At 40.4% G+C, this 19,176-nt stretch overlaps 1 protein-coding gene across 2 annotated transcripts in view; it reads right to left on the bottom strand.

Moving 5' to 3' along the window:
• The window catches only part of Frmpd4 (FERM and PDZ domain containing 4), a 489,555-nt gene extending 476,750 nt beyond the window's left edge, over nt 1-12,805 (bottom strand). The window contains exon 1 of one of the 2 annotated variants that reach the window (XM_013032132.1): nt 12,676-12,805. Coding sequence is in view for 1 of the 2 variants with exons in the window: in XM_013032131.1 (XP_012887585.1) it covers nt 12,676-12,716 (41 nt within the window). In the remaining variant the exon portion in view is untranslated. The remainder of the gene's footprint in view (nt 1-12,675) is intronic. The other variant, XM_013032131.1, reaches the window with a different exon arrangement.
• Nucleotides 12,806-19,176: the final 6,371 nt, after the last annotated feature.

Genomic DNA, 19,176 nt, shown 5'->3' with positions numbered 1-19,176 from the left:
TTATATTCCTATAAGAGAGAAAAAATTTTATCCAAGAATTAAAATTGAAGGAATTTTGCTCCAAAATATTTAAAAACAAGGGGAAAATAGCAGATTGTGTTTGTGTGTGTGTGTGTGTGTGTGTGTGTGTGTGGTTGTACTGAGGATAGAATCCAGGGCTTCATGCACACTAGGCAAACAATTTGTCACTGAGCTATAACTGTAACCCAAGAGATCAATTTTATAAGGATATTATATTCTAACTTCAATTTGTTAATAAAAATTATTAAATTTTTATAGACTTGAAATTTTATTGTACTTTTTGATATATATATATATATATATATATATATATCCTTAAATGATCTCTTATATTTTATTCACTCAAAATAGAGAATACTAAGAAATTATACTAGAATTGTCCAGGTTAGCAGTTTATACTTTCAGGATGTATTTTTTCAACATTCTATCCTTTTGGGGGAAAATATCAAACATTGGGAGACCGTAATTATCAATTTTCTTTTGAGTTTTGCTTTGACATGGAGTTTTCCTTTGCATTTATCAGGCTGGCTCTGACCTCCTGGGTTCAAGCTATTCCCTTACATCAGCCTTCCAAATATCTGGGACATCCAGTTGTGTCACTGTGTCTGGCTTCCTGGCAGGCTCCCCCACACTCTCTCTCTCTCTCTCTTTCTCTCTTTCTCTCTCTCTCTCTCTCTCTTCCTCCCTCCCCCCTCCCTCTACCCTTACCCCATTCTAGTAACACATTTATTAGTTTCTTATCTCTGCTTTCAATATTTTAGGTAAATATAAGCATACTTACTATTTCACACATTAATATGTTCACTTAATAAATATATCCTAGGGATTATTCTTTATCACTGTATAAAATGGTCCCTTCATTATTTTTATAGCTACATAGTGTCTCATGGCGTTTTAATCTAAGTTTTCACATATGGATTTCTTTGAATTCACTCATTCTATGGCAAACGGATGGAAATTATTTACTGAAATTTAATGTAGTGGAAACATTGAAGAACATTCCTCATTACAAAAAAAGAAAGCAAGGCCTCTCTGACTTGTCCAAAATCCACCTGAAATTCCAACTATCATCACTCAGGCTTTTTGCATCACCAACTGCTTCAAGTCTTGTCATTAGGTTAACTTGCATGATAAATGCTGCTTGTCAGCTTTCATACTTCTAAAAAACTAGAATAACCACAATCTTAGCATAAATCTGAATATCATTTTAGTGGCATCCAAAACTACCTTCTGACTTTCATGGGTTTTGAAATATTCAGTATGCCAGTATTACTATCATAAAGAAAATCTGCTCATGAAATATAAAGACTTAGCTATAAGATATTAACTCCATTATCATTCAAAGCAAAACACTAGAAACAATCTAAATGTTAATGAAATAGGAAATTATTAAGTTAATGGTGGCACATGTAACTATTTGATTTTGTATTTATAAAAATGGTTAATAGGCACTGGGAAGGTGGCTTAGCAGTAGAATGCTTGTCTAGTATGCATGAAGCCCTCATCTCCTCAGTACCACATAAACAAAGAGCCAGAAGTGAAGCTGTGGTTCAAGTGATAGAGTGCTAACCTTGAGCAAAAAAGAAGCTCAGGGACAGTGCCCAGGCCCCAGGACTGGCAAAAAAATTAGTTAATAATATGAGAACCAAAATATTTTATTAAAACTTAAATATATGAATGTGTTTATAATTTATCTGAAAATAGATATAAGGGTAAAGAAAATACAGGATTTCCAGGTGTGGTGGGGCACATCCTAGCACTCAGGAGGCTAAGGTAGGAGGATTGAGATTTCAAGACCACTCTGGATTACATAGCAAGATTCTGTTTTCAAAAATTAATTAATAATATCAATAACAATAATAGTTACATAATTATAACAGGCTGGTGGAATTACAAATATCAAATATCTTTTCCTTTTGTATATTCTGTATTTGAAAACTTTTTGCAGTAAAAATTCTTACTTTTACTATCAGAAAAACATGTTAAGAAACTACCTATAGTTATGTCTGTTTGGACCTTTGGATTTATGTTGATAACCTACTAGCATTTTTGGAATTCAAGTTTACTTGTGAATCAGTGGTATATTCTTATGGTTCAAAATGAGAAGGAATTAATATATAAAATGGGAATGGGCACATGGGACCTCTGTCAAGTGATGTTAGATTTGTATACTCCTTCATTATTTTTATGCAAACACATGAAAATATATACTCAAGCCCCCACCTTTCTAAGCAGATTTGTACCTTACTATTTTTACTTAGCTATAAATACATCTGGAGATCTCTCTATTACAGCAGAAAGCATTCTCCTTTTTTACATAACTGAGCTATATTTCATGGTAATTTTGAAGCACTTATAGACTCATTTCTTAAAATTTGCTTATTCCATGTGACATTTTAAAAGAGATATATCAAAACTAGCAGTAGGTCAAATAATGTACACTAGTAAGACAATGCCTTTCACTTGCCATAGTAAAGTTAACACTCCCCTTTTGGTTTCTTTCTTAGTCTTCCCAACATACTGTATATAAAACACCCTGATCATAGAATCCTTATATTATATTTAAGTACAAAATTAGTAAATTGTGTGTGTGTATGTGTGTGCGTGCACATGTGCACACACATGCATGCGCACACACGTGCATGCACAGGCACTACTAGTACTGGGGTTTGAACTGAGGAATGGGTACTATCTCTTTGCTTTTTTACTTAAGACTAGAATTCTAACATATAAGCCATGGCTTCACTTCCAGTTTTTTGTTTTTTTTTTTTTTGCTGGTTAATTGAAGCTAAGAGTCTCACAGCCTTTTTGCATACACTGGATTTCAACTGTGATCCTCAGATCTCAGTCTCTTGAGCTAAGCATTTTCATTAGCAAATCTATAAGCATTTTACAAACGTGTGTAAGTCACTCTTACCACTAGATATACAATGTTTATAACAGGATTTTCAAGACTAGAGGGAAGAAAAGTAAACAGGGATGAGAATGAGAACACAGGCCCAGATGCAGAGTTGAGTCCCAAGTAGTACAGGTGGGCAGCATTTCACTGCCAAGCAGTAGGGGTACAATAAGCAAGTCATGATGGGATAGTATAATCTGTTGAATGAAGTATACAGCAAGCATTTCTGTGATCGTCCATATTTGACATCATGTGAAGTATAGCATAGTTTTATTCTTATTCTGTCATTATTCACTAAATACTATCTACTGTGAATCAAAGAGGTTTAATACAGAGGGGTTTTGCCCTGGAAGTATTCACAAATGAGACACAATATAAAATTGGGTTCAATTCTAATGCAGTCTATACTAGACTACTATTGTCACTGTAAAGCTGCCTTCCACAATACCCATCTGTTTTCATGCTTTCAGAGCCAGATGGTGCTGCTCCAGGTGAATCTAGCTTCTGGGACCATTGGGCCACATGAAGTAGTTTTTCATCTAGTAATGTTAAAAGCAATAAAGAAATGCACAATTCTCCCCAAGGCTTTTTTTTTCTCCTAAAACAGATACTCTGTGACAACTGTCCCTGTTCTATTAGCAAAAACAAGTCACTTGGCCAAAGCCAAATGACTATAGGACAGAGAGCACATTCTAACTCTAGTAGGATGAATTATAATGTCACATTGAAAGGGCTTGGATTCAGGAAAAGGTTATGAACTAGGAAATGGAGTACCATCTCCCACATAGCAAACACAGGTTATATGTAGGGCCCATGATGTCTATAGAGAAAGGATATACAACTGATTGCCTTCTTCATACTTTAAATATGGCTACAGTCCTGGCTAGTGGATCTTGGGTAGATAAAATGATGTACTTCAATCTTGGAATGGTGCTTACAAACCTTCCACTTAATCTTTCATCATTTTCTACCTCATATATCTGCTGTACACTGAACATGTTGGACATCTTGGATCTTACATTTAAGAGTAGAGTGACTCTATCATCCAAATTCCCTTGAATGGCTTCATGCTGAGCTTTTCCATCCCATCAGGAACACCTCGTTGGAACTTCAAATGAGCAAGAAATAAGTGATTATAGATTCAGGGGTTAATCTAAAAAATCACATGAGCTCACATAAGATGTTGGTCCAGCTATTTAAGCCAGGATTGAGAGCTTGGAGAAGGGTATGTGGAACAAGTTTAGATTAAGAACTGAAACAGGAAAGGTAAACAACAGCTTTCCACGTGAAATACGGAATGATAAAAATTATTCCAGCAAAATGAGGCACTTATACCAAAGCTCAGAGGTATGACATCTAAGAAGTTCAATGTAGTTAGAGGGAAACACATTTGTGGAGTGGAGGGGATAGGGATCATGCACATGTGTGACTGGGCTTGAAGAGGAAGTTATGGCTGGGAAGGATGAATAAGAAATGTTTAGAAATGAAGTTCCTGGGCTGGGAAGGTGGCTCAGTGTTAGAGTGCTTGTCTCCCATGCATGAGGCCCTGGGTTCGATTGCTCAGCACTGCATAAGCAGAAAAAGCTGGAAGTGGTACTGTGGCTCAAGTGGTAGAGTGTTAGCCTTGAGCTGAAGAGCTTAGGGATGGTGCTCAGGCCCAGAGTTCAAGCCCTACAACCGAAAAGAAAGAAAGAAAGAAAGAATTAAGAAAGTTCCCAAATAAAAAAAAAATGTAATAGGGACCAAAATGGAAAAGGTGAGCACAGAAAATATGAATATGAAGGAACAGAGAAGATCCTGTTTGTACGTAGAAAACTTCTAAATTAACCTAAAAGTCCCAGCAATTTAAGTCCCCCAGACGGTGCACAGCAACGTGGATTATGGGCAATTCCCCTTCTCCAAACAACCATAACAACCATTTCCTTCCTTGTTCCTCCCAGTCAAGCAAGAAGACATCCAGGGCATAACTCCAACCCAAAGGAAAATTTCAGTACTGGGTAGAAAGGACAAAGGACAGTAAAATATACCTTCAGAAAAGGTACCTATTTGTTATACCTATATTGGGATTTGAAGGTTATGTAGTCATTGTCACAAATATTCACCTCCTTTCAAAGCATCATAGACAATTAAAAAACAAATGAGCAAATATGTGTTCCAATAAAACTTAGTATATAAAAAGTACCAAAATATCACAATATAACACAGTAAATATGATCACAGAAATAAGAAGAAAAGTAGAAGTACATGTATCAAATGGGCTATGGTTTGCTAACCTTGGCCCTTAGCTAAACGTAGGGACATTGCACTGAGGCACAATTCAGCACATTGAGGGGCTTAGGACAAAAGGAATCCTGTATGTCACTCACTGCTAATTGCTCCTATCCCAGGGACAAGAATGGCTACTTGGACTATAGCAGGTAAACACTTAGTACTGGGTAGAAAAGCCCTTGTAAAATCTTTGTGGTCAGATATGTGATCCAATATAGAATCAACACTGCAAACCAAAACTAACCAGATGGTTACAGGGTCCGCACACAAGGGTGTGACCAGTTCATTGCACCAGTTAATAGACGATTGTACTCATTGCTACAGTCTTCAGGCAAATTTCAGCATTAATTTTGTGAACTTTTGTCTCTTCCTTTCTTTGTCAAATAATCATCAGTACTTATTTTTAATTAAATAAATCTCACAACACTTAGGAAAAATAACCAAAATTTAAATTAAAACCCTGTAGTAAATTGTCATTATACAGAAATTATTTTCCTTTTTGAAATTTAGGAATACTTTTTCTTTTTTGTCAGTCATGGGACTTGAAATCTGGGCCTGGGTGCTGTCCCTGAGTTCTTCTGTTCAAGGCAAGCATTCTACCACTTGAGCAACAGGGCCACTTCCGGTTTTCTGGTGGTTAATTGGAGATAAGAGTCTCACAGAATTTCCTGCCCAGGCTGGCTTTGAACCATAAGCCTCAGATCTCAGCCTCCTGAGTAGCTAGGATTACACGAATGAGCCACCAGTGCTCAGCTTAGCAATACTTCTTTTTTTAATTGAAATTATTGTGATTTCCCACCATTCAAAAGGGACTTCCTAAAACACTGCCATCCATAGAACTTCATTTTAATGTAATTATAACAGTGTTGAACAAATAGCAGAAAGATACAGATTACTTGGAAGTACAAATTGATGACATTCTAACCATCAATCACAGAAAAAAATACGCTTCAAATTTCAAAATAGAAATCAGAAGGGCAGGCAATTAATTTCCAACATTTATCATGTATACTCCCTACATTCAAAAGTATCAATCAGCCGGGCACCAGTGGCTCATGCCTGTAATCCTAGCTACTCAGAAGGCTGAGATCAGAGGTCTTGATTCAAAGACAGCTGGAGCAGACTCTTATCTCCAATTAACCATTCAAAAACTGGAAGTGGAGCTGTGGCTCAAAGTGGTAGAGTACTAGCCTTGAACAAAAGAGCTCAGGGACAGCACCCAGGCCCCAAGTTCATGCCCCACAACCAACAAAAAAAGTACCAATCATAATAATTATTTAGCTAAACAAATGTATTTGTTTGCGACAAGTAGCAAATGCATGGTATATTACTTCATAATTATTTAGTAGGTTATTTATTATGTGTCAAATACTGTAAAGCATATTTGAAAATATGTTTCTAGAAGAACCACTCAGGCATGAAACCATCCTCTTCTCTTTGCCAGGAAAAGTATGGCAATGTTAACTTTGTTATCTAAAACTCAGGTTTAGATTTCTTCAAGACAACTTTCAGAGCATAAGTACCTAATGATCTAAATTACTCAGAATCAATGTTTTTGTTCTAAAGAAATAAAGGCAGCCTGTAGTTGTTCTAATATTATAATGCTCTGAGTCAAATTCTAAGCAAATGAAGTTCAACTCCACTCCAAATTTATCCAGCCTCCAATGAAATCTACTTATCTAGAAATCTTTCCATTTGGAAACAGATTAATGAAGGTCATTTGCCATGAGGACCAGATGGCTCTAGTGTACTGTAAGGAAATACTCAGCACTCTCCCGTTGACTTGATTATCAGTTCACCAGTACAGGCCTATTGAGTTTTTACCATTATTATTGGCCATTCTTTTTCCACCCAAGTTGAACTAGAAGTTTAAAGGTCTCTGGAAGGGGAGCATTACATTTAACAAGTAACTCTCCAGACCAAAGAAAGCTGGTAAATTAAGTGAACAAAGAATAAGCATGTATTTTTTCCCAAGCATAATGATTCCCAGTCTGTCAATTATGACCCATTTTAATGGCTGGTTTTGAACAGGTAAATAATTTGAGATCATAGAGGTTTGCTTGCTTGTTTTTGTTCTATGTCAGTATTAGGCCTTCAACTCAGGGCCTTGTGCTCTCTCACTTGGCTTTTTCTATCACTTGAGCCACAGCTCCACTCTGGGCTCTTTGCTGGTTAATTGGAGCTAAGTCTCACAGATTTTCTTGCCTGGCTAGCTTTGGACAACAATCCTCAGCTTTCAGTGAGTAGCTACGGTTATAGGCTTGAGCCACTAGCACCCAGCAAGAACTCGTAAGTTAAAACTTATGATAAATCCTACACTAATTATGAATGAGAATTAGTGAATTTGAATACTTCACATACTCAATTTGACACATGGGTAATGCGCCCACACGTGAGCTGATAATGATAACAAAGAAAACAACAGCAAAAGCACTTCTTAATTGAGGGGTCAGTACATATTTTTCCATAAAAGATGGTGAATATTTTAGGCTTTACAAGGCATAACATTTCTATGGCATCTGTCCAACTCTGCTGTTGCAGAACAAACATAGCCACAGACAATGCATAAATGAATGAGCATGGCCAGGTTCCAATAAAACTTTATTTATGGATGCTGGAATTTTAATTTCATGCCATTTTTTCTTTTGTTTGTTGAACCATTTAAAATGAAAGAATCTATTCTTAGCTCTCAGGCTATACCATAACAGCCAGCCCGCATATGGGCCATGGTTTGCCAACTCTCTGGTTTCACCTTTTCCTAGTGTTCTCTCCTTGATCTAATTACCTTTCAAGGTTAAAGATCATCTGATGAGATATGGGTGGTAAATTTTAGAATGGTAGGTTTCAACAAACTCAAAGATACAGTCTCAATTTTTCTTATTGTGTCAAATGTGAAACCTGTGGTTTGAAGATACTTCCTTAAAATCCATTTGTAGAAGCTAGCTCAAGAGTAGACTATTTGTCTAGCATGCACAAGGCACCAAGGCCTTAGGATCTATCCACACAAAAGCACAACAAAGAAAAGAAAAAGGAAACTAAAAAGAAAGAAAAGAGGAAAAGAGAAAAAAGAAAAGGGGAGGAGAGGAGGAGAGGAAAGGGGAATGGGGAAGATGAAAAGAAAAGATACACATTTCGAATTCATCAATAATGCATATCTCTCAGAGCAAATGTTCATGGTAAAACCAAAGTAGAAAAATAAAGTTGAAGTGTGTGTGTGTGTGTGTGTGTGTGTGTGTGTGTGTGTGTGTGTGTGTATGTAAAAGCAGAGAATGAACAACTGTTCATTCTATAAGCAGAAAGCGCAAATTTGCAGGTCATGCATCTGAAGTACAAGTAAGTTTTCCCAAAGCTAACAGTCTGTACCAAATCCTGAAAGCAAGAAGGTGAAATTCATTACCCTAGAGAAGGAGACAGAGACAGAGACAGAGACAGAGGGAGACAGAGAGGGGAAGGTGTGAAATGGTATAAAGCCTGAGCTAGATGCTTTTTCCCCTTAAACTGCTGGAAACCACTGGACTTTTGCAGCTGCATGCTAGCAACCCCAGGGAAACTCAAGTTAAATATTCCTAAAACAGGAATCTAGTTCTGTTATGAAACTCTTCATCATTTCACCTCCTGACAGCCACAAAATCAGCACAACTCAGAAAGGACTCAGAAGATGAGCAAGTAGCATTTTTAATAAAATTCCAATCCAGAGTCTTTGGAGGTTTTTCCTTGCTAGCCTCTAGAGCTCACTATTAGCAGGAATATTGATGCAATTACTCAGGTAAAAATAGAGGAGATGAGAATAACCTTTTGTATTTCTTCTTTAACTTCCCCTTTTCCTTGGGAAATATTTAATTCTAAACAATGTAATGGTAAAAAAAAAGTAGGCACTTAATAATCTAAATATTCATTAAAATCTAATGAAGCCATAAATATGTAGTTTTTATTCTATTCAAATTCAAGATATAACAAAACCAGCACACTTTGTTTTGACAGGTATTAGTCACTTCTCTACACCATAAAATAACCCTTGCAAGTGTAAGAAAATGCAAAATAGATCATCTCCAAATTTACCTACTAATAGAAAAAAAATCACCTTTCTATTGATAGTATCTAATCATCTCAAATTGTGCCATTTTCTTAACAAAAAGAAATGAAGCCGGGTACTCCATTCGTGAACACATTGCTCAGTTTAATAATACCCTTATGAGTTTGGGGTTTCAATTCACATCCTCCAGGAAAAAGGGGCATAATCATATGTTTTTCTACCAAACTGCATTTCTTCTAAAGAGTACATCTGCTTTACAAATGGAATCGCCAATACAAAAAGCAGTAACAATAAAAAAAATATATGCCTATTTTGTTACTATTACTGGTTTATAAAGCACTCATCTGTAATGTTCTCATCTACAAGAATGGAAAAATGATATATAACTGCTACCAAGGAAACAGTGAAGTAAAAATGCATGTAAACTACCAAGCAGTTTAATAACCAGAAAATTAAAAGAATAAGAACAAACATCTTCAGATAGAACTGTGACACACTATACCACCCACGATAGATGCGATCAAGGGTCATAGCTCACACAGATGGCATAAAGGGTCAGAACTTCTTGCCAGCTATCCCAATATTTGGTAGTCATTTTTAAGTGTTTATCACAAGATGGCACTGGGTTCTTGAGAGGCTATTTGAATTTCAATTTGTTTCATAGATTCTGTGAACAAATGGTTAAATGTAGCCAAAATCTGTACTTTACTAATTCCAATGTGGACTAATATTCTCTCTGAATACTCGAATTACCACTATCTTAACTCATAAATAAGACACAGTAAGTAGCAGTTACAGTAAATGCTTATTGAAGGAACACTGAGTAACTCGGTTTCCTTGGAACCCAAGACCTAGGATAACTGTGCATGTTTGCCTGTAAACCAAGAGAATTTTAAGCACTCAAGTAACCACCACGATCAAAGTTAAATCCTTTAGGAAGATTATCCATTCTGAAATCAGGAGAATCCTGCAACATAAGCACTTTCAGAGTTCGCCTTTAAGGAAGGAACTTGATTTCTGTAACTGTTTCACACAGACACACAGACACACACACACACACACACACACACACACACACACAAAACACTTCTTCAAGGACAGAAAAGAGCAGCTGCAAATGTGTGTTTCTGCAGGCTGATGACCCTTATTTCAAGTATCTCTGTTTTGGCTAGGGAGCACATCCTTGAGTTCACACTGAGTAAAGGATGAAATCTTGGAAGTGGTGCTGTGGCTCAAGTGGTAGAGCGCTAGCCTTGAGCTGAAGACCTCAGGGACAGTGACCAGGCCCAGAGTTCAAGCCCCATGACCGACAAAAAAGAAACAAGAGTTAAGGATGAAATCCTGTGGATGGAATATTTCGTAGCCAGCACATATGGCTTAGGACCTGGACATCTTCTTTCTCTAGAAGAAGCACTCTAAGCTGGAAATGAAGATCAGGGATTGAGCACTTGCATAGCATGTGCAAGCCCCTGTGTTTGAAGCTCCAGTACAACAAAAAATAAACACTTCAGATCAGAGTAGGGAAAGAAAAATAATATACTGAATTTCAAACTTTGGTTAAAATAAGGTTCCACCCCTCCATTACAACAGACACACACACACATACAAACACACACACACACACACACACACACACACACACACACACACATTTCACTGATATCCATTTTATTCACAAAACCCAGTTTCATGAATACTATGAATCTATCCTAGTGTATAGTTAAGTATCAAACACGTTTTCACTGACTTCATCATGGCTCGGACCTCCAGAATTCCAAAGTTTAAGGGCAACACTGAGGCTCTAGATATTTTGTCTTAGTGGTTTAAAGCCACCAAAAACTGTATTGGTTACTTTCAAGCACACTGTTGGCTGAACTTCAGTGACATTTCTGTCCATTGCATAAAGGATACCATACCATGGCTGAACTGGCCCACAGCTGTTTCCCAACCATGGTTCATTATCTGACAGCTGTTATAAGCCAGCCATCGGCAGAAGCATGCAGGAAGTTAATAGAATAGTGGTGTGAAGCCATGGCCCTCTATGATATCAGCAGGAAACCAAACCATTTCCCACACTACAATCATCCACTGCCTTAACACATCAGTCTTCTGATCTGCAGGGACCTCTCGTGGGCACCACTAGGAGGCACATATATACCCATCACCAGAATAACTCAACGCTGTCCAGAAGATGTGACATGGAGTCCTTTTCCCTAGGGAAATCTGCTTAGGACCTGAAGATTGGCCCTTGGGAAGTAGAGGGCAGGTAGAGATGAACAGGAAACCCCAAGAGTTTTGGATGTGAGAGGGAGGCCCAGTTGAACTGCACTATCCAAACAAAATGGTTTTGAAGTACCTCAAATACATGTAGCAAAGCCCAGTCCACATAACTTTTCTGCCTCTGGCTTTTGGAGGCTGTATATCCTTGCCTGATGCCATCAACACATCTCCTTGAATGAAACAAACAAACCAAAAAAAAAAAACCCTGGAATGATTCTCTCCATATTTCAAAGCAATCTTTCAGTTGCTACCTGGAAAACTCCAATGGTCTGTCTCCTGGATACCCCTCTCTCAGACTCCAGGGAGACTGACTGGCTGGGAAGAGTAGGTGGGCACTATAATCTAAGATCTTCTCCCTAGGGCTTTCCCCAGTCAAGGCCCCAAGCACAGGAGTTTACTTTGTGGGCTCAAGGATGATTTGGGAGGTAGAACAAGACAGTAGCTCTGACCAGGGACTATCTAGCTAGGTGGTCTCAAAGTGGCAATGGTTCTCTTCAGTCAGTACTGCTCCAGAAATCTACAGTTTTTTGTCATTCTTTTCAATAACATGGCTACTTGAAAGCAAATTCCTCAATCTTCAAGGCTTAAGAAGTATATAGTTACTCAAAGAAAGTCTGAAAGTCTTATCTCCTTTACTTTGTTCTCTGGGTCACTACTGGGAACACAAACTGACTTTTTGCAGAGCAAGGAGGTCTAATTTAGAGGGTGGGAGGAAGGGAGGGGGTCTGTACTTTAAGTCCCTACTGCTTGCAAAGCAAGTACTGAAGCACCAAGTACTTCTGGCTTTCCCAAGTAGCAGCAATTACAACCAGCTCTGCTTGGCCCTTAATTGTCTGGGTGGCCCCTAGAACTACTGGGTTCTCCTAAGGGGAAAAAAAAGAAAAACTGCCTTGAATATTGGTGTGTGCGTGTGTGAGAGGGCATGTGTCTTTCTGTGTGTGCGTGGTTTTCCACCCGTGGATGCACCATTCCTAGCAGCCAAGAAGAAACAAGTTGATCTAGTAGCCTGTGGCTACCTGGCTTCAGACTTACCATGACCCCCCCTCCCTTCCCCCTCCCCGAGCTTTTGCTTCTCCCCAGTCTCCTAAAGAAAGAAAGAAAGAAAGAAAGAAAGAATCCAGCACTAAGTTGCCCCAAGCAGGCGACAGCCCTGGGAGTCGCGCGCAGCCCCTACCTGGAAAGCTTTGCAATCTTCACAAAGCTGAAGACATCCATGCGGGAAGCCGGGGGCCGGTGCCCGGCCGCTCCGTTGCCCCTTCTCACGCCAGCACCAGCAGCCTGGCCAGCCCCATGACCGGGACCTCAGTGCGCCCAGGGCTCATGCGGTGGCGGTGGCGGTGACGGCGGCGGCGCTGGTGGCGGGGGCCGGGGCGGACCTGCACCTGCAGGCGGCGGCTGCTGCTACCCCCCTCCGGCCGGGCGCTGCGTGTGCATCCCGGAGCAGGACCGTGGATGGGCGGCCCGCATTGGGTAACAAAAACAACAACAACTCAATGGAAAGGAAGCCAAGCAGGGTTGGGAGAGAGACTGGGAGACTAGGAGACCCCGGAGCACAGCCTAGGTCCCGTGCCCCGCCCTGGTTTCTAAAGCCCCGGGAGACTGCCAGACGTTGCTGGGAGCCAAGGCCGGCCAAGGGGCGCTGCTCACCCTTCCCAGTCCCGAAGCCCCTGGACCCCAAGCACGGAGGAGCGCGGACTGAGCCGGGAGGTGGCGGACCGGCTTGGCACGCGCTCACGCACCCCTCACAGCACTGCAGCTGCCTCGCTGCCTCCTTCTCCTCTCCCCACCCCCACCCATGGGGGGGAGGGAGGGGGAGGAAGGGACACTCTCCTGTCACCCACTGCGTGGGGCTCCAGATCGTTCCGATCTGGGCTAAGGGTCTATGGCATGCAGAAAGAACCGTGAACCCTATACTCCCCCACACACATACACACACTACCTCCTTACGATCAAGGAGTGTGGGGCAGCTGCAGACTCCCCCAAAGCCTCGATTTTTGTGCCGTAAACAAAACTAGCGATCTGGAAGGAGCCAGGCGGACTGGAGACTCAAATTGGAAAAGGAGATGCCTGGGGACGGTGCAGACTGGATTTGAAGAACAGAGAGACATAGACTTACCACTGCGCCCCCCCCCCACCGCCCGCCGGCCGCCAGAACCCGCTGGGGCAAGTGGTGCGGTGGGGTGGCTGGGAAGGTGTGTTCCGAAGAGAGCCGCACCACGGCAGGGGCGCGGGGCGGGGGGGGGGGGGGGGGAGAAACAGGCACTCGAGGCTGAAGAGGGGAGCAGGGGATAAACACAGCCGCTCCGGGCTGGAGGAAGAGTCAGGTCAGGGTCCCAGGAGCTCCGTAGTGGGGGGGGGGGTGGTCCTAGGGTTTGGAATCCAAAGGAAGAGAGGGATGAGAATGGAGATCTGGCAAGCAGAGCAAACAGCAGCTTTTGCAAATTGAGCGGTGGGTGAAGACTGGAAAGGGAGGAACAGGGTGAAGAAAACACACACACACACACACACACACACACACACAACCTTGAGAGAAACCAAAGCACAAACAAAACACTACACACTCACCTAAGGCAGAGTAAACTCCAAGTTGCAGCCATTTAGAACTCCTAGCCTTCTCTTTTTACATAATTACCTTGGATAATCCCCCCTCCCTCCAGCTCATTAACTCTGTTCTGTCTCCTGGGAGGCTCCGGCTTCTTTGGGCCCTTTTCCTTCTTCCTTCTCTGCAAGACTCAAGGCGTCTTCTCCTAAATCCTTTATAATTTCTCCCCAGAGTCTGGTGAAGGTCAGGTAGCCACACAAAAGTGTGCGTTCTCCTACCCTGCAGGCAGCATTCACCTGGTGGCAGGACCACAGCAAAGAGCAGATACCACCCGCCGAACCATTGCAGCCACTGGCCAGCCAAGGCGTCTAGCTCTCCAAGGGGATTAAGGGAAAGGAAATAGGTTTAAACTTCCCAGACTTCTGCTTCTCTCTAGCTCTGTTGTTATATTTAAAGACTTCAGTCTTCAAGACTAGTACTGGCGCGTTATTTTTAAAGCATCTTCTCCCAATTTAAACGTAAAAATAGGTAGCATTCTGTACAATCGGAATGGTTCAAAACTCGTTATAAAATTACATAGTTTTTGAATACATAGAAACAATTTTCCTTCAGCTTCTTGGAAGCAGACTAGTTATAAAAAATAAAATTGTAAATTTGGATACTTCTAATGGACCAGAGGAGGCAAAGGGGACCTTGGCTTTTGAAGTCTCTATTGTTTGTGTAAAAATAGTCATAGTTTGCATCTGCTCTGGGCTTTATCATTTTAAGCCTTTTTGCGTTTGAGTGTCATAGCAAGGAAGGCAACATGTTGGAAAGAAGAGAAACCCTTTCTTTTCTGCCACGATCTGGCTATGCTCAATGTACCAGACAAAGGCATAGAGTTAAAAAGAAATAAAGCAAACATGAGTCAGATAAGGCTACTTGTCTGATCCAAACTCTGCAAAAGCTCTCGATTTTTCTTTGTGCTAAAAAGTTGCACTCCTACAGAGGCCAACAAAGCCCTAGATGCCTGGACAATCCACTCACCAACCCTACTAATCTCTCTCTGCCTCTTTCCCCTATCCCTACCAGTCACTTAGTTCTACTAATAAGGGCTTCCTTGTTTTCCCCCAAACTCTGAAAGTATCTTCCAGCCTTGGTTGTTCCAAGACTTCAAGTATGGGCATGGTCAACTCTTCACGCTATGAAGTCTTCATACAAATTCCACCTCCAAAATGTATCTTTGAAAGTCCTATGTAAATTTGCAAGAGCTTCATATCCTAGACTCCAAGTCTGCCTTAATGCTTTGTTTGCTTGTTTGTTTTGTTTCTAGAGGACACAGTGTTTATCATCTACTAGTTATATTGTATATTTTGTATCGTTATCATTGCTTGTCTGAAGCTTACCCAGAAATGAATGCTCCATAGGATTAGAGAGCATTGTTTATTTTTGTTTTCTTTTGCACTCACAGATCCCAAAGGCTTTTAACACTTCCCTGGATATAGAAAGACGTTTACAAACACTATTGGATAAATTGCGTACTCATTAAATTCATCTGCCAAAGCAAAGCTAGTCAAGCATCCCCAGAGAGTCCAGATGCCTCTATGACCTCATGACGGAGGTTTGTCACTTTCCCAAGCACTCTGTCTCCTTCTGTCTCTCTGCCTTACTTTCTCTCTCCTGCATCCTTTGTCTTCCTTTGTGTTAGTAATAGTAACAGTGAAGTTCCTCGCATTCTCTTTAGGTTATTTTTCCCCTTACTTTTTCTGCTCTTCTCCAAGAGAATAGCCAACAACATCTTGCTATATCTGAGTCAACATCTGGCAGCATAAGACCAGCTGTGATGGTGGTAGTATCTGTGTATATGTGTACACAGAGGTGAAATAAAGCAATCCGTGAGGAAAATGTACCTTGAAAAAGTGGTTTCTCTGAGAACAGAATGGTTGGGGTGCCTTTATTAAAAAAGAATACCCTATTAAGAATTATTCTAAAGGCTGGGGGTGTGGCTCAGCGATAAAGTACTTGCCTAACATGCAGAACTCCCTGGGTTCTATTCTGAGTACAGAAGGGGATGAGGATTATTCCAGATATCAAACAGTTAGTTGTTCAACAGTGAACATGACAGGAAATAGGCATTACATTTACTTGAAGAGAGACTGCCTCCCTTCAAGACATCTGGTCTACCTGGAACAGCTTGCTTTGGGGCTTCTTCCTGTGCCAATTTCTACACTGCAATTATGAATGGTGCAGATGTCGACTCTCCACAGCAAAACAGTCACCAGGGGAAATGACTGGCTTCTCTAGGCCTTTATATTCCGTGATAGAGTAATTATCTAGTAGGTTTTCTAATGGATTGATGGCATTTTCTAAAGCAAAGAGAGTTCCCCCTCCTTCTCCTTTTGTTTCTCTGCTCCCTTGAAACATGCTAACACAGCTGGTTTATACCTTTGAGCCTTCCTGGAAGACAAGAAGAGATCTGAGAAGCTGATCTCTCAGCCTCAATATCTCTCTGTGCCAGATGTGTGTGGCAGAAGCTGGGAGAGGTTGCTTTGTCTAGCATAAAAATGGATTGGCCTAAAATAAACAAAGGCAATAAGTGGGATCTTTAGGACCTACATGATTTTCTCAAATTTTAGCTCCAGCCAGGATAAACTCTCAGGCCCCTTCTAGATCTTATGCATATTTATACATCTGAAATTATATTCCCTAACCTTAAGACACTATTTGTGTTATGTACAGTCAAATGACATTTAGTCATTTCAGAAATTCAAGCACACTGTCAAACACTGTTTAATGTACTTACAAATAAGACTCAGGGTCATCAGATCTAGTGGAACTACTGTAACTTCTCTAATCGTCAACTCCCTTACAGGTAAAATAAAATTATAGTACACTCATTCCACCTCATCTAGAATGATCACTTGGTATTGGGCTACACATTAATTGAAGCACATGGCTGTTAACTCTAGAATTTCCACAAATATCTTAGCCCTAGGCAGTACCGTTAGGAAAAGTTTTTGTCATTAAGAACATATCTTTGAAGGTGAAAAAATATCTTGTGGGATTGATCAAAAGTGAGCATTATTACCTAAATATCAAATATGCTGTAGCCTAACCTCTTACTAAAAAGTCCTAAGCCCTGCAGATGTTGTGTTCTGGGGAGTTTCCAGGACCAAGAAGGAGAAATTTCTTCATCACTGATGAGGTCTCTTCTAAAGCAGGTGCTAGAATCTGCTACTGGTCTGGTTTAGTCACACAGGATAGCAATTGTGAGTTCTTTTGTTGCAACTTCTAGAAGAGAGAGAGAGAGACCCATGCATTTGCCAAGTCATGTAGCATCATAGGATCTCAGTCCTGAGAAATAGAAGCAAATAAAAGCAAGATATCCAGTCACTAAACAAACATTTCTGTAGCTTCTGTTGTGCAAGACAGACTGTTCTAAACATTGGGAAATACACCATACAACAAGGCAAGATTCTGCTCTCATAAAACTTGTATTTTAACAGGAAAGAAAGAAAATTTTATTTGTGCCAGTACTGGGGTTTGAACTTAGGGTCTTATGTTCTTGCTCTACTTTTTTGCTCATAACTAGTGCTTTACCACTTGAACTATGCCTCCAGTTCAGCATATTTAAGAGTTTCTCAGACTTTTCTGCCTAGGCTGGCTTTGAACTGTGATCTTCTGATCTCAGCCTCCCAAATAGCTAGGCTTACCCTGTAATGAAGCACTTGGTAAATAAGAAAATAGCAGATGGTGATGTCCAGATAATTTAAGTCATGTTGATTGCAGGATGTATTCAGCAGGCTAGTTCAGATCAGTGGTTGAGGAAGACTTCTCTATTTAAACAGAGATAGGGTGAACAGAGAGCCTTTCTGCTGCTTCTCAGGAACATGTATGTTCTAGACATGGACCGTCCTGATGCCTGCTCCTTTTGTCTTTGGCCTGCTCAATCAAGGTCCTCATTCTGGCACTTATTCTTCTTTAATTATGTTAGAATTTTTCCTGACATGCTTCAACATGCTTCACAGAAAGCATGCTTCTCTTTATCCAATATTTTTTGCCAGTCCTGGAGCATGAACTCTTTTGCTCATGGCTAGCACTCTACCACTTGAGCCACAGCACCATTCCTGTTTATGTGGTACTGAGGAATAGAACCCAGGGCTTCATGCATGCTAGGCAAACACTCTTCCACTAAGCCACATTCCCAGGCTCTTTATCCAATTTTGAAAGAAAAAAAACACACACAACCCCTTATTCTGCTGGCCTTTCTAGCAATACTTTTCTGGTGGACACTAGATTTGGTATCTCCCACTGTATCCCCAATCTATATGATGTATTGTTTTGCCATTATATAATGACCACTACATTGAAACCATTCTTTTCCATATAACTAGAAACAGAGCTATAGCTAAGTTCACTGGCCAATACTATATCTTCACATTTGACTCCACTAAATAGGCCCTTTTCCAGAGAATAGACTCCTGGCTTTGGAGATGCCATACAACCTGGTTTTCAACTTTCCTTCCTGCTTGCTCCTTTTCAGTGCCTCCTTTGCTAGTCTTCTGTTACTGTGCTCCCCTCCGCATACTAGAATAGCTCAGAATTCAGTCACATACTGTCTTGTCCTTGAATGTCTATATTTACTTTGTAGATGACCACATTAAATTTTACATTGCTAAACGTCATGTAAATGCAAGCATTCTCACATGTATCTCTTGGGCCTGGAATTCTCAATTTCACATCCACTTAATACCACTGATGTCTACTAGGTAACTTGAACTTCACCTATCCTAAAACTCATTACCATAGAGAAGACTTAGTTTTTTTTCCAGTTGATAATGTTGATACCATACTTCTAAAGTTGATTAGCTCCAAAATCCAAGAGCTGCCTTTGATTTTTTTCTTTTAACTCTCACCTCAAACTAATTATTAACACTTTCCATTGTACTTTTAAAATAGACTCACAGTATTTACATATCTCACCAACTACCTAGTGCAGTGAAATACAAAATGGTCTCCTTCCTGGCCCCAGCAAAATGTGTTGCTTATCAAGGAAGCTTTCCTATGTACCACAGAGACCTTTCTGAAGTTAAATATTTTACTCTCCAGTACACTTTAGTCATCTTTGTTTACTTTTTCTCTGGTATGCTTTTT

This window comes from Dipodomys ordii, unplaced genomic scaffold (assembly GCF_000151885.1).
Source record: "Dipodomys ordii isolate 6190 unplaced genomic scaffold, Dord_2.0 Scaffold150, whole genome shotgun sequence".
NCBI lineage: Eukaryota > Metazoa > Chordata > Mammalia > Rodentia > Heteromyidae > Dipodomys > Dipodomys ordii.
This window is presented reverse-complemented; position numbering and strand designations above follow the sequence as displayed.